The 14297-nt window shown below is 44.4% G+C and overlaps 1 protein-coding gene across 12 annotated transcripts in view; it reads left to right on the forward strand.

The window, feature by feature from the left end:
• MIA3 (MIA SH3 domain ER export factor 3) overlaps positions 1 to 14055 on the forward strand; it is an 83516-nt gene extending 69461 nt beyond the window's left edge. For 8 of the 12 annotated variants that reach the window (XM_047704269.1, XM_047704270.1, XM_047704264.1 and 5 more), the window contains 14 exons: positions 1043 to 1098; positions 1189 to 1279; positions 1392 to 1530; positions 7038 to 7139; positions 7788 to 7848; positions 7957 to 7992; positions 8068 to 8135; positions 8242 to 8342; positions 8490 to 8627; positions 9772 to 9840; positions 9964 to 10043; positions 10181 to 10252; positions 12134 to 12284; positions 13235 to 14055. In XM_047704269.1, the coding sequence (XP_047560225.1) occupies positions 1043 to 1098; positions 1189 to 1279; positions 1392 to 1530; positions 7038 to 7139; positions 7788 to 7848; positions 7957 to 7992; positions 8068 to 8135; positions 8242 to 8342; positions 8490 to 8627; positions 9772 to 9840; positions 9964 to 10043; positions 10181 to 10252; positions 12134 to 12284; positions 13235 to 13545 (1475 nt within the window). In that variant the 3' untranslated portion in view covers positions 13546 to 14055. Of the gene's footprint in view, positions 1 to 1042; positions 1099 to 1188; positions 1280 to 1391; positions 1531 to 7037; positions 7140 to 7787; positions 7849 to 7956; positions 7993 to 8067; positions 8136 to 8241; positions 8343 to 8489; positions 8628 to 9771; positions 9841 to 9962; positions 10044 to 10180; positions 10253 to 12133; positions 12285 to 13234 lie in introns of all 12 variants that reach the window. The other 4 variants (XM_047704267.1, XM_047704275.1, XM_047704265.1 and 1 more) reach the window with 3 other exon arrangements.
• The last annotated feature ends 242 nt before the right edge of the window (positions 14056 to 14297 follow it).

The raw sequence follows: 14297 nt of genomic DNA on the forward strand, positions 1-14297 counted from the left end.
AATCAAGAGTCAGATGCTTAACTGACTGAGCTACCCAGGCGCCCCTAACTTCTTTTTTTTTTTTAAGATTGATTATATATTTATATATTTATTTATTTATTTATCTATCTCAGAGAGAGGGAGCACAGGCAGCCAGATTGTCAGACAGAGGGAGAAGCAGGCTCCCTGCCAAGCAAGGACCCGGATTTGGGACTCCATCCCAGGACACTGGGATCGTGACCTAAGCCGAAGGCAGCCACTTAACCGACTGAGCCACCCAGCTGTCCCCTGATTAACTTAAGCGTTAAGGGTTGTAGATGCCTATCACTGTGCTTAGAAATACCTCTTTGTGCACTGGGCAGAGGTGGGTTGCAGGGCTGTGGTATAGCAGTGGGTGTGCAGTGAACATAGACTCTGCTTTTCCATACCACTGAGGACTGTTTGCACTAGAGTGAGAGCAGCAGAGCTGTGACTTAGACCTGTAAGTGTGAACACTGTTCAGTAGGAGAAATTTATGTCTCATTGCTGTGGGGATGACCTTTGAATTTAGGGCTCATCATCTCTGTAGCTCTACAGTTTTGAGTAATGAAGTCGGGGGAGCCATAAACTAATGAAGGCCGTGAGAATAGAGCTGAAGGGTAGCAGTGTTTACTGATGAAGGACATGTTTCTGGACATGTTTTTCAAATCGTATATTGCTTTCACAGTGGGCATTTTCAACCATGCCTGGTAGCAGATTCAAGGGGAGAATGGAAGAGGAAGTCTGTCTAAATAAGACACATGACCAGGTGGACACAGATCTGAACGAGAAGAAAGAGCTTTAGTTCACACATCCCTTCTTGTTTGAGAATGGCACAGATAACACTTATGCTGTACAAACTGGGAATTCGCTTTTTGAATTTGCAATTCTCTTAAAAGTCATGGAGCCTAATTAGTTCTCTTGGTAGATTTGTTTTTCCTTTGAATATTTGAACATAATTATAATTGTTTATTTTTGGAGAAATCAAGAAAATACAGTTAAAAAGCAAAGGAGGAAAAGGCAATTAAAGCTTTTTGTATTTTAGGTGACCAGAGTGAGAAAGTGAAAAATCAAATTAAGCAGATGATGGACATTTCTCGGGTATGAGCTTTTCTGTGGAGTACTGTAAGTGCCCGTGAATTCTCACTGTGCCTCCCTTCTAAGGATAGTTCTCTCTGTTGGAATTTTTAGACACAAACTGCAATTTCAGTAGTTGAAGAGGATCTAAAACTTCTACAAGTTAAGCTTAGAGCCTCGATGTCTACTAAATGTAACCTGGAAGGTAGGCTGCTTCTGAGAAGAAAGTGCTGAGTTTCTAACTCCTTCCAGCCCCCCTGCCCCACCAGTTTGTGAGCCCTGTGCGCACACCCAGCTTAACCATTTTCTCTCTCCAGACCAAATAAAGAAATTAGAAGATGACCGCCATTCACTGCAGTCAGCCAAAGCCATCCTGGAGGATGAATGCCAAACCCTGAGGCAGAAAGTAGAGATTCTGAATGAGCTGTACCAGCAGAAGGAGATGGCGTTGCAGAAGTAAGATAATCGTGCCCAGTCGTTAGCGGTCTCGCCGTGTGAGTGAATGTGTGCGTTACCGGACTGCAGGTTGTTTGACAGGGAGTGGTTTACTGGTGCGGCGGTCCTGCTGTGGCATGTGCTTTGTGAAGACCCAGTCCCTCTCGCGCTCTGCCATGTACTTTACTTTCTTTGTGGCATTTTAAGTAAGTGTGATTTGTCCTGTGTCTGTTCTGTTGCTCTTTTTTTTTTTTTAATGATTTTATTTATTTGAGAGAGAGGGAGAAAGAGCAAGCATAGGGGTGTAGGGTCAGAGGGAGAAGCAGACTCCCCACCAAATAGGGAGCCTGATGTGCGGGACTCCATCCCGGGACTCCAGGATTGTGACCTGAGCTGAAGGCAGTCGCTTAACCAGCTGAGCCGCCCAGGCACCCCTATTCTACTACTTCTTAATACAGCCTTTGAGAATCCTGAGTGATTTGTAGGACACGATGTTTAGTAGAATAAACACTCCAAAAATTTAGTTATTTGAAGGCATCCTAAGTTTTGGAGTTTAGTCAAATGCTCAGGTTAAACGTTACATACTGTAATTGTGGTGAGCGTGTTTGGAGTTTTAAATGTAGACGTACCTGTTCCGTGTGTATATTTAGGTATTAATATCTTGAAATCTCCATCTCAAATCTGGAGTTACATGTGTTTCTTGAAAGGTAGACTTTTGGGGCGCCTGGGTGGCTCAGTGGGTTAAGCCGCTGCCTTTGGCTCAGGTCGTGATCTCGGGGTCCTGGGATCGAGCCCCGCATCGGGCTCTCTGCTCAGCAGGGAGCCTGCTTCCTCCTCTCTCTCTGCCTGCCTCTCTGCCTGCTTGTGATCTCTCTCTGTCAAATAAATAAATAAAATCTTTAAAAAAAAAAAAAAAGGTAGACTTTTGGAGTTCATTTTAAGTTTTTTTCCTCCACAAAATTACCAGAATTCTCTAAAAATAGATACATGGTGGCCTCTGAGAAGGCTTATTCTGCTGAGCAAAGTTTCTCTTTTTTAAATGCTCAGGCTGCTATTGCCTGGTGCCATGAAACATCGAAAGCAGACCACTGATGTCTTCTCGGATTCTTTGTTCACCGTGCAGTCAGCTTAGATTTTCTAGATTTTGTTCAGGCCAGCTCTAAATACCTGGCCTGTTTTCAGAGAAATATTCCTAATTTCATTACCTTTTTTTTTTTTTTTTTTTTTAAAGAGTATTTCTTTGCCACCAGAAATACTCTTAATTTCCTAAATGACGGTTGTTTTTCTTCATGATAGTCATTGTGGCACTGGTTTATTTGGTCCGTCCAGCATATCTGGTTTGTACCGTGCTCTCTATCCCCAGAGCCTGGGTTGGTTCAGGTCCACATCCTCTTTCCTGCCAGTCCCTGACGGGACCTCTCATCACCTGCCCTTTCTCATACCCCCCTTCCAGGCTCTTATTCATTCTCAGTCTCGAGTGAACTCGCTTAAAATGCAGGTCCCTGCATGGCCTCGAGTGCTTAAAATCTGTCAGGAGTGCTCCATTCTCTTCTGGATCAGTTCTAGACTCTCGCGCAGGCACACAGGACACTTCCTCAGTTGTCTGGAGCTGCTTCCCCAGGTGCATTTCCTGCAGCAACTTCTGATGCTTTCCGACCTGCAGCCACACTGAACACAGTTCCTCATGCCACTCTGAGCCTCATTGTCACTACGTATGCTGCTTTCTCTGCAGAAAAATACCCTTTTACAGTTTCTCCACCTGGCAGTCTCTGCCCGTTGAAACATTTATGTTTCTTAAAATCTTTTCTGGAGTCTGTTGTGGCATAAATAGGTATGTAGCTATAGAGACTGGGTGAGTGCACATTTTTTCTATGTAACTCCTCAACACACACACACACACACGCACACACACAGAGGTTTAAATCTGTGTGACTGGGACACCAAGCTGGCTCACTTGGTAGAGCATGTGACTCTTGATCTCAGGGTTGTGAGTTCAGGCCACATGTTGGGTGTACAGATTACTTAAAAAAAATAAATAAAAGTAAAATAAAATAAATCTACCTGTTATTGTTTGCATTCTGTTTGATGGTCTTTCTGTGTTCCTGTTTCTTCCTTCTTTCTGTCTTTTGGATTGTTGGAGTATTTTTCATAATTCTGCTTTTGTGCTCTTTAAGGCTTGGTAGTTAGAGGTTGCTCTTTCTCTCCTCCTATACTTACCCTAAAGACCATAACATGGGTCCTGAACTTGTTACAGTGTGATAGACATGAATAAGTGTGCCTCTTTCTGGGCTTTAGCTCCCATCTGAAGTAGATGCTATTCGAATGACATCGTCATTCCCTCTACACCTAAACTCCAGAGACGTTTCAGTGTCGTACTGCATCGCGGTCCGGCCGGCGTTCATTCTGCTGACACACACTTGCATAGTTCCTTGTAGCTCTTCCTCCTCGCCCACGTCTGTAGTTTTTCACTGCGGGTCTCTTTCAGTCTCCTGGAAGGCCACCCTTTAGTGACAGATATAATCAGTTTATCTTGTGATAACATCTTTCTAAGGATTGTTCTGCTGGCTCTGAGATGCTCGCAGTTACTTAATTTCATTACTTTGAAAGTAACCAGTTACTTTCTGGTTTTGTAGTTCCTTTGAAGAGTCCAGTATCCATTGTCTTTTCCCTCCTCAGTGTCTCACCGCTGCCCTTGGAGCCTTCAGTCATCCTTTCTGGTTCTTCAGCAGTGTTAGTGGGAGGTGTTCAGATGTGAGGGTGTGTGTGTGCATTTTTTGTTTCTCCGCCCTCTTCCCATCTTGTTTGTATTTATGCTGCTTGGGGTCACTGGCACCTCTTGGTTTTGGGGACCTTGCTTTGTATATTGATTCTGCTTTAATCTCTCTTCTTGTAAGATTCTATTTAAATTTTTTTTATATTTCCCCTGTGTCTCCTACATTCTTACCTGATTTGCTGCATTCTGAATGGCGTTTTTTCTGACCTGTCTCATGTGCTAAAGGTCTCACTTCACTTTGTCAAGTCAGCTGCTAAAATCATTCATTGAGGGCTTTTTAATAAAAAATCTATTTGTTTGAGAGCATGCACGCACATGTACTCATGCACAGGGGCAGAGGGGGTGAGGGAGGGTAGAAAATCTAAAGCAGAGTCCTCTCTGAGTGAGGCACCTGATGTGGGACTCGACACTATGAGCCTGAGATCATGACCTGAGCCGAAATCAAGAGGCAGGCACTTAACCAACTGAGCCACCCAGGAGCCCCTATTAATAATTCTTTTTTTTTTTTTTTAAGATCTTATTTATTTATTTGACAGACAGAGATCACAACAGTCAGAGAGGCAGGCAGAGAGAGAGGAGAAAGCAGGCTCCCTGCGGAGCAGAGAACCCGACGCGGGACTCGATCCCAGGACCCTGGGATCATGACCTGAGCCAAAGGCAGAGGCTTTAACCCACCGAGCCACCCAGGCACCCCCTATTAATAATTCTTAATTTCAGTTACTATGGTTCAATTTTACAGATTCTGCTGAAATTTATAATTTTGACTTCTTTGATTATATATGCATAATTATTTTAAAGTCTGTAAAGATTCAGCTATGGGTCCATCCCTCTTGGTTTTTAGATTTGATCTCAGTGTTTTGTGGAGTGCCTGGTCAGTTTTGACTGAGTGGCAGAAATTGTCTATAATAACCGTAGAGAAAACTAGAGGTCTAGGATGATGTTATTTTCCTATGGAAAAGATTTGAGTTTATTTGTAGCATGAGTTTGTTACTTTAATCCTGTCGGCAATTTACGTCATTTAAAATTGGCCTTGTCCCTTCAGAGGACACTGTGTTGCCTGTTTGCACAGCTCTTTCTAGTCCAAACCCAAAGCCTCGGATTTTGATTGGAGGTCCCCTTCATTGGCGACCTTGAACTCCATTTTTCTTTGAACCCGGATCTGGTGAAAGTTCTTCTCAGTCTCCTTATGTCTCCATGGTCTTCAGTGCATGGAATGAACCTGGGAGAAAGGTGGCTTCAGATGCCAGGCTTTCTTGTAATTCTGAGATTTCTTTTTCCCCTGGAGCTTGGCCTCATATATTAACTTGTCAACTAATATATTAAGTCTCTGATGTCTTCAGGCAGAGTCTTTTTATTTTTGTCCGATGTTCTAATTGTTCTCAGTATTCTCAGACCAGCTTATTCATTACTGGGAAAAAAATTCTGATTGATCTTTCCTTCAAGACCCCCCATTTCTCACCTTTCTTCCTAAGCCAGAGTCAGGGATTTTTTTGTTCTTATGTGTATCTTTCACATATTCAGCTATGAGCTCTGTTAGTGCAGGGATAGTACTTTGCCAGTACTTTTATCTTAGCATCTCAGGAGGTAGCCAGTATAGTGTAGCCATTCATAAAATACTTTGCTGAGAATTGAATGGGCAGTTAGAAAAGAATACATAAACTCTTTTTTCCTTGTTAAACCTTTTAACCATATAGCTCTTCTCATTTTGCTTCTGATTCATAGAAATTTAAATTTCAAGTTAAGGGTCTTCTGAATTAGACTTGTAGCCAAAGATGTACAAGGGTAACAAAATAGCATTTTTCGACCCATAAACGTTCCCATTGCAATCGATTTATTTTAGATGGGCATCTGGAGGTTGAAGGTTAATTGGGTCAAAACCAGTTTCCAGTAGGTAAGACCCTGATTATGGAATAGCTGGGATTCTTTTTCTGTTTTATTTTAAAGATTTTTATTTATTTGACAGAAAGATAACAAGTAGGCAGAGAGGCAGGCAGAGAGAGAGGGGGAAGCAGGCTCCCTGCTGAGCAGAGGGCCCGATGCGGGGCTCGATCCCAGGACCCTGAGATCATGACCAGAGCCCAAGGCCAGAGGCTCAACCCACTGAGCCACCCAGGTGCCCCTTTTTCTGTTTTATTCACTAGACATTGCTAATCCTGAGATTTTTCTTTCTTGAATCATCATGCCACTGAAATAGGTAGTAGGAGTCCCGTATCTGAAGTACAGGAATGTTCTGTGGTTGGTTAACTACACGGTTTAGAAGCTAGAAGACTCTTTTAGAAGGCTCTTTCTTTCTCTGGCTATTTCATTGCAGTACCCACCTTGGATTGAGAGGCAGTCCTTCCATGGTAGAACAAGGGAAGTAATTACAGGTTTTCCTCTGGTAGAAATAAGAGAAGTAATTACCCCTTGCTTAGGCCTGAGAAGCTTAGTGGTGTGAGGTCGATCAGCCATGGCCTTACACAGTCAAGTAAAACGTCCTTTCACTGTGTTAAGCACAAGGAACTAGTCGGTGGGCATAGAGTGACATATGCTAAACTAGTTTCTAGTGTGTCAAGAATTACAAGAAGTTAAAAAACGCAGGTGCTTTGCTGACAGGCCAGAGATGGATTTTTATCTTGGAGTGGCAAGTTTGAATTCTTCCGTGACTCTGTATGTCTGTGCATTTTAGAGGGGAGAGGAGGTGATGTTTGAGTAGAGGCATTCGGGCAGACTGCTGGGAAGACAGAAACCCGTCTGACAGCCAATTTTGTCTTAGGAAACTGAGTCAGGAAGAGTATGAGCGGCAGGAGAGAGAGCAGCGGCTGTCAGCTGCTGACGAGAAGGCGCTTCTGGCTGCGGAAGAAGTGAAGACTTACAAGTGAGTTCAGCTTCGAGCGTGGGGTCCGTGCCGGGGGCGGCTGTTGGCATCTTTTAAAACCGTGTTACATTGTGTAGAACAAAACCGCAGCGAACATACATAAGTGGTCACAGGATGTGAATAGTTAATTCCCATGAGAAAAAATGCATTTTAAGTTAACGAAGGGAACAGTGTCACGTTAACAGCCATTGCCGTATACCCACCCAGTGCGGGCAAGACCGGGAGCTTGGTTCGTGCTGGGCGGTTCTGTGTGTTGGAGGAATTCTTTCAGGAAGCCCGCTAGCTGTAGTGTTGTATCCGGAATCATTACAGCCGTTGTGCCACAGAGCTGTACTCACAGCTCTGGGCAAGTTTCTGTGGCTGTCATTAAAGGAAGAAAAAGCTTTGTGGAGGAAGATTGTCCTAGCAGGATTGCTCGAGAGTGTTGAAGAACAGTCCAGAAAATTACAGTGTGTCAACTCAGGCTCTCCTGCCATTAAGTAATAAGGAAATTAGGTCGTCTTAGTTTTGATCGTGTTACTCTCTGATTGTGACCATGTGAGTATTTCTGCGAGGGAGCGCGGGTGTCGCAGTAAGGGGCAAGTGGTGAGACGGTTTCAAATTTTCTTTAGTTGCACTTTAATTGATAAAAGCAACTGTGATTCTTAGGCGCAGAATTGAAGAGATGGAGGAGGAACTGCTGAAGACAGAGCGCTCATTCAAAACCCAGGTAATTCTCCTCCCCTGCGGCTGCGGGTTCCTCGGTGTCTGAGACAGACGCTGGCAGTGGCTGCGACGCCGAGTCCCCACATGCAGTCGTCCATGTGTTGTCTTTCAGATTGCTACTCATGAGAAGAAAGCTCATGATAACTGGGTAAGACTTTTTTTCCTTTCCTTTATTTCGTGTGTAGCGTGCCAGCACTGATTAGGATCTGTTTGTCTCCCGTAGCTCAAAGCTCGTGCTGCAGAAAGAGCTATCACTGAGGAGAAAAGGGAAGCCGCCAACTTGAGACACAAGTACGTGATGTGGAATTCCGGTTTCTCGGTGCGTTCTCGGGTTTCCAGAGGCAGTGCTGCTTGGTATCTTGTAAGGAATGGAGGTTGTCTTTTCTCTGTATTCAAGGTTACTGGAATTATCCCAGAAGATGGCAGCGCTGCAAGAAGAGCCTGTGATTGTGAAGCCGAGGCCAGGCAGGCCCAACACCCAGAACCCTCCATGGAGAGGTGGGCTGCACTTTTGGGGGCAGCGCCCAAGGCTGTGTGCGGAGAGTGTGTGCATTACATTCTGGTTCTGTGTATCTTCATTCTGATGAACTTACTAAAGGGAAGAAAGGTTGCCTCAGGGCGCTAACAGTTCACTGTTGTCTTCAGGTCCTCTAAGCCAGAATGGCTCTTTTGGTCCATCTCCTGTGAGTGGGGGGGAGTGCTCCCCTCCACCGAAGGCTGACCCGCCGGCGAGGCCTCTGTCCGCTACGCTTAATCGAAGAGAGATGCCGAGAGGTGAATTTGGTGAGCATTCACATTTTACCTTGTAGTAAACTGTTTCTAGAGGATTACCCCCCCTTTTATTTAAGATTTTTTTAAAATTTAAATTTAGTTAATTAACATATAATGTATGATTGATTTCGGAGGTAGAGTTAAGTGATTCATCAGTCTTATATAACACCCAGTGCTCGTTCCATCATGTGTCCTCCTTAATGCCCATCACCCACTTACCCATTCCCCAACCCCGCTTCCCCCCAGCAACCCTCAGTTTGTTTCCTGTCAAGAGTCTCTTATGGTTTGTCTTGAGAATTCCAATGCAAACAGTGTTGTTAGAATTTGGGTCTGTCCAGTATAGGGAAGAAAATGTCTTAGTTTGTTTTGGTGTGTAGTCTGCTGTAAGATCTGCTTTAGAACAGAAAGCATTGTTACTAATATTACTGTAACATATATTAAGTATTATAAAATAAATACATAAAATGCATTTGTAAGTAAGAATATATAATTGTTACGTTTGCTTTTTACTTTTTTACTGTGAAGTAAAAAACTGTGGCGTTCCTCTCGGATATTATTAAAGTAGCTTCAAGACTATATAATTACTGGAGCATATGCTCATTTCTCATTAATACACAGTGCTGTGAGTCTGTTTCTAATCAAAGAAATGTCTGTAATACTTGTTGAGGTATGGAAGTCAGATCATACAGACTGAAAACATCAGCCTGTACAACTGTATCAGGCCTGTCACTCAAAGCACCAGCTGGTGCCATTAACATGCAGGTTTTATTGCTGATCTTTGAATCCAACAGTTCTTATTTTAATTTTTTTTTTTTAAGATTTTATTTATTTATTTGACATTTAGAGAGAGAGCACAAGCAGGGGGAGCAGCAGAGGGAGAGGGAGAAGCAGACTCTAACTGAGCAGGGAACTTGATGTGGGACTCCATTCCAGGATCATGACCTGCGCTGAAGGCAGACGCTTAACCAACGGAGCCACCCAGGCACCCTTCTTGTTTTAATTCTTAAGCTTTGTGCCTAACTTGGGATTTCCCCTTATGTATTAGGAGAGCCATTTTTAATGTTGCTTTCTAGGTAGAGTTGAACCCTGACCTGTCCACAATTGGTTTGTTTCTTCTGAAAAATCCATGCAAGGGTTCTGTTCTTTCTATCTTAAGGATCAATGGATGGACCTCTACCTCGTCCTCGATGGTCATCTGAGGCATCTGGGAAACCCTCTGCCTCTGGTAAGGGATCTGAGTGTGTTTGGGTCTAAAACCATGGAGGAAGTGGGCAGAGGATCTCTTAGTTCTTCCTCAAAGAGTATATACGTCAGGATAAGTCCAAATCTGTTCTCTGGCTTTTGGCAGATCCAGGATCTGGTGTAGCTCCCATGATGAACAGCAGCTCGAGAGGCTCTTCCCCTACTAAGATGATGGATGAAGGCAAGGTAAGTTCCACAGTTGCTCTGAATTGTAATTAGGTATTTCAGGAAACCTTAAACTTCATTACAACACCCTCTCTTTGAGCCATCCATCTCATGTTTGTGTGTCTGTTATAGCTGTACTATCTCATTTTTTTAAAAAGCAAACTGTTCCCCAAGACCCTGAAGGCCTTTCAGTTCCCAGCAGTACGTCTATGGCTGAGCAGTCAGTAGTAGTAAGTACTTGGAGGTTGAGGACTGAGCTGAGCTGTTACTTGGTATATTTCTGGAAAGGATATGACGAGCATGACACTAATCTGCTTTGCTTTGAATTGCACGGCAGTATTGATTCTACTCTTGTTCTTGACTTGGAAGTGTTGCTGGATTGCTGAAATCTGACTGGTTGGGGTTTTTCCCCCATTTGGGTCAGGCTGTTAACCAGTAGGGAACATCTGTTGTAACTAAAGGCAGCAGAAAGTCATCACTGCAACTGTGTGCTGTGTGTGCTTTGGCGTCCAGTGTTCTGAGGCAGAGTAAATTAATTATATATAGCCCAATTCCCTGTTTATGTGTTTGCAAGTGTGCTGAATATCTCCAGTTGTATACTAGGCAGACCCTGCTTTGAATGACCTGAACTTACAGATTGGTAAAGGAAGAATGCTTGCCGGAAGTGAAATAATGACCCGTGAAAACCTGTCATTGCTGTTGTGCCCGTTGTCAGCAGTAGCCTTCAGGACCATGCACAGAAGTGTATTCTCTGTGAGAGCTGCACTGGTGCTCCGAGCATGGCTCACAGTGCTTCTGTGTGCTGAAATCAGAGTGTGTGTGACCTGACGATTTAGAATTTCCAACCCAGTTTCCCGTGGGAAAGGTCAGTGTCTCTTACTATAAAGCACAGCGTTACTGGTGCACGAAGGTAAATAATGGTGCTGTGCTTGCCTCCTTGTATATAGAACATTGTTTCTGTTGGAAAATGCCTCCACATTTCAGTGCAGGACTCCAGGGACACGGATCTCTTGAGGTCATTTTATCCAACTGAGGCCCTTTGGGAGTGGACTTGAGAGCAGAGCCCCTTTTGTTAGGGAAGCGCAGGCACAAGGAGGACAGGCTTGGAGGCAGACCTGATCCTGAATTGCAACAGCTTCTTACCTGCCGTGTGACCGTCAGCAAATCTTCTGATACTCTGCACCCTCATTTAAAACAGGAAATCTTCCTGTTCAGAGGTCGAGAGATCAGAGGATGAGAGAGAATATGTGAAAGGAGATTGAAGGCACTCTGAATAGTGGCTCTAGTGACGTGTAGAGAGTGGATCTTTCTTTGTTCTGTCCATGCTCAGTATGGAAATGATGCGCTGTTGTGGCAATGGGAAGGATGTGGGGGTGAAGGTGTCGCCCTGGGAGTCGATCATGGTGTTTGTGGGAGTCACCTCTGTTAGTGTCCTTCAGCCATCCTCTTGCTTTCGCTTCCCCTTGCATATTCTAGCAGTAGTGCAACTCCAGCGAACGTTTTGGCTTCGGTGCCGTCCCGTGAACCTGCCTAAGCTGCTGGCAGGAACAGACAGGAGGGGCCAAGTTTTTTGTTGTTGTTGTTGTTTTTAGATTTTTATTTATTTATTTGAGAGAGAGACAGAGAGAGCATGAGAGGTGAGAAGGTCAGAGGGAGAAGCAGACTCCCCGCACAGCCGGGAGCCCGATGTGGGACTCGATCCCAGGACTCCAGGACCATGATGCGAGCCGAAGGCAGTTGCTCAACCAACTGAGCCACTCAGGCGCCCCTGGGCGGGGGTGTCAAGTTTTGTTGCACTGGTTCTGTTCTTTGGACAGATGCTGGACATCTGCTTCATTGGGTTTCAGCTTTTTTTTTTTTTTTTAAGATTTTATTTGACAGATCACAAGTAGGCAGAGGCAGGCAGAGGGGGAGGAGGAAGCAGGCTCCCTGCTGAGCAGAGAGCCCGATGTGGGGGGCTCAATCCCAGGGCCCTGAGATCATGACCTGAGCCGAAGGTAGAGGCTTAACCCACTGAGCCACCCAGGTGCCCCGGGGGTTCAGCTTTTACTGGTGTTGGTGCTTGCGTCATACTAGAGTCTTTTACAACTGTAATTGCTTCTGCTCTGCAGGTGACTGTGGCTGCAAAAGGGCCCTCTCCTTTCCCAGGGGTGCCCCTCATGAGCTCCCCCATGGGAGGCCCTCTGCCACCACCCATTCGATATGGACCACCTCCTCAACTCTGCGGGCCTTTCGGACCTCGGCCAGTTCCTCCACCATTCGGTATGATGATTGAATAGTAGTAATTGACTTATAGAGTATAATTCATCTTTTCTCTCTGTTCCTTGTTCCTTGAAATTTTAATAGTGGCTTTTACAGGCCTAGGTAATGAAAGTGTAAGACAAGCCAGTGCATCTTAACTTTCCCTCCAATTTTTAGGACACAGGGTGCCACATAATCCCCCTGTACAGAGATGGGCAGTAGATCTCATGTAGACCAGAGATATTAATAGAAAGCTGGAAATATTATGTCTGCTGATGGCTAGAACTAATTCTCCCTACTCAAGAGCTTACAAAGTCCTCTAGAACGTAGATATATAGATTATGAAACGTAAAGCTTATAATCACTGTGATGAAAGCATAAACAATGGATCATCGAGTATAGAAGAGGGACAGTTCAACTTAAACTTCCTGCCTTGGCAGTAAATGAGAGGAAGTGTTAGCTCTAGAGAAGGTCGAGTTTAATGCCTGATAAATGTTGCTGAATTTGATTAGGGGGAGCTAGAAGGCCTTTCCCCAGTAGGCGACCACCTGGATTTGGACGGCACGTTTAAGTCCGTGGGGAGCTACTGCATGAATTGACACAGCGGCAGACACTGGAGTTTCCCTTTATCAAATATCTTTGTTACAGTGAAGTCCTTGTTTCGTAATCTGTCGTCTTGCTACGACAAGCTAGGGTGCTTTGAAGTGTTAAACCAAGCCCTTGTGAGAGAAAGATGGCAGAACTCTGTAATAGAGAAAACACAAGCCAGCTAGAGCCATGTTTACATGCTGCCTGTGTGGCTTCCTGGCCGGCCAGCCACGGGCATACAACTTACCTGTTTGCCTCGTCTCTGAAGCCAGGGATGCCACCACCTGACTTCTGAAGTTGTGAGAAATTATAGACTGTCATACCCACAGTCTTCTGTGTTTACATGTGTTCATATGTATTTACAGGACTTTTTATTTTTCCAGGTCCTCCTTTACGTCCACCACTAGGCTTAAGAGAATATGCACCAGGCATTCCACCTGGAAGACGGGACATGCCTCTTGATCCTCGAGGATTTTTACCAGGACACACACCTTTTAGACCTTTAGGCTCTCTTGGTCCAAGAGAGTACTTTATTCCTGGTCCTCGACTACCGCCCCCTACTCATGGGCCCCAGGATTATCCACCTCCACCTGCTGCAAGAGACTTACCACCTTCTGGCTCTAGAGATGAGCCCCCACCTGCCTCTCAGAGCAGTAGCCAGGACTGTTCACAGGCTTTAAAACAGAGCCCGTAACTCTGACGTCTGACATTTAGTCTGAGAAAGTGAACTGTGAACCATTTGTTAGAGTAAAGGATTTCATTGGCTTCAGAATCCAAAAGTTTATTTTAAAAGGTTTGTTTTTAGAATTAAGCTGCCCTGGCAGTATGCATTTTTGAGCCAAACAATTGAAAAATATAATTTCCCCCCTAAATAAAAACCACCTCATAAGCTAGAATCTCCTTACAACTTTGAAATGTGCAATAAGGAATACCTGTGTTTTAGTTAATATAGCGTATGTAACTGCTAAATGATTTAGAATGTCATAGAAATATGAACATTTCCTGTGGAAATGCTAGAAGAACATGTATTTCCATTTATTACCCTATTTTTAGTGTACACCAGTTGAACACAGAGCAATGGTGTTTATTAGCTTGGTTTTTTAAAATACTGGTCGCAAAGACTGTTACGCTAAAAATGTTTACTAAAAGATCACTTTGTCTCCCTTCTTTGTAGTAATAGTTCATAAAAATTTGGTTATTACAAGTGTCTGTTGCCTCGGACTGTTTTCTCATGAAACCGCGTACCGTTCGGAACCGCGTAAACTGGGGCTTGCAGAGCTGCCCACAGTGACTGGCAGCACGCTCCCTGTTGCTCAGTGCTCGGGAGATGCAATCTGAAGTCCCCTGGAAACACCACAACCGTATGTCTTCCTTGTCCTTTAGAGAAGTCAGCAGGCCCCTCAGTGCAGCAGTCACCTGCTTTCGGGTGACTCACTGCCTACCTGA

The sequence above is a fragment of the Lutra lutra genome, chromosome 15 (assembly GCF_902655055.1).
Source record: "Lutra lutra chromosome 15, mLutLut1.2, whole genome shotgun sequence".
Classification (NCBI taxonomy): domain Eukaryota; kingdom Metazoa; phylum Chordata; class Mammalia; order Carnivora; family Mustelidae; genus Lutra; species Lutra lutra.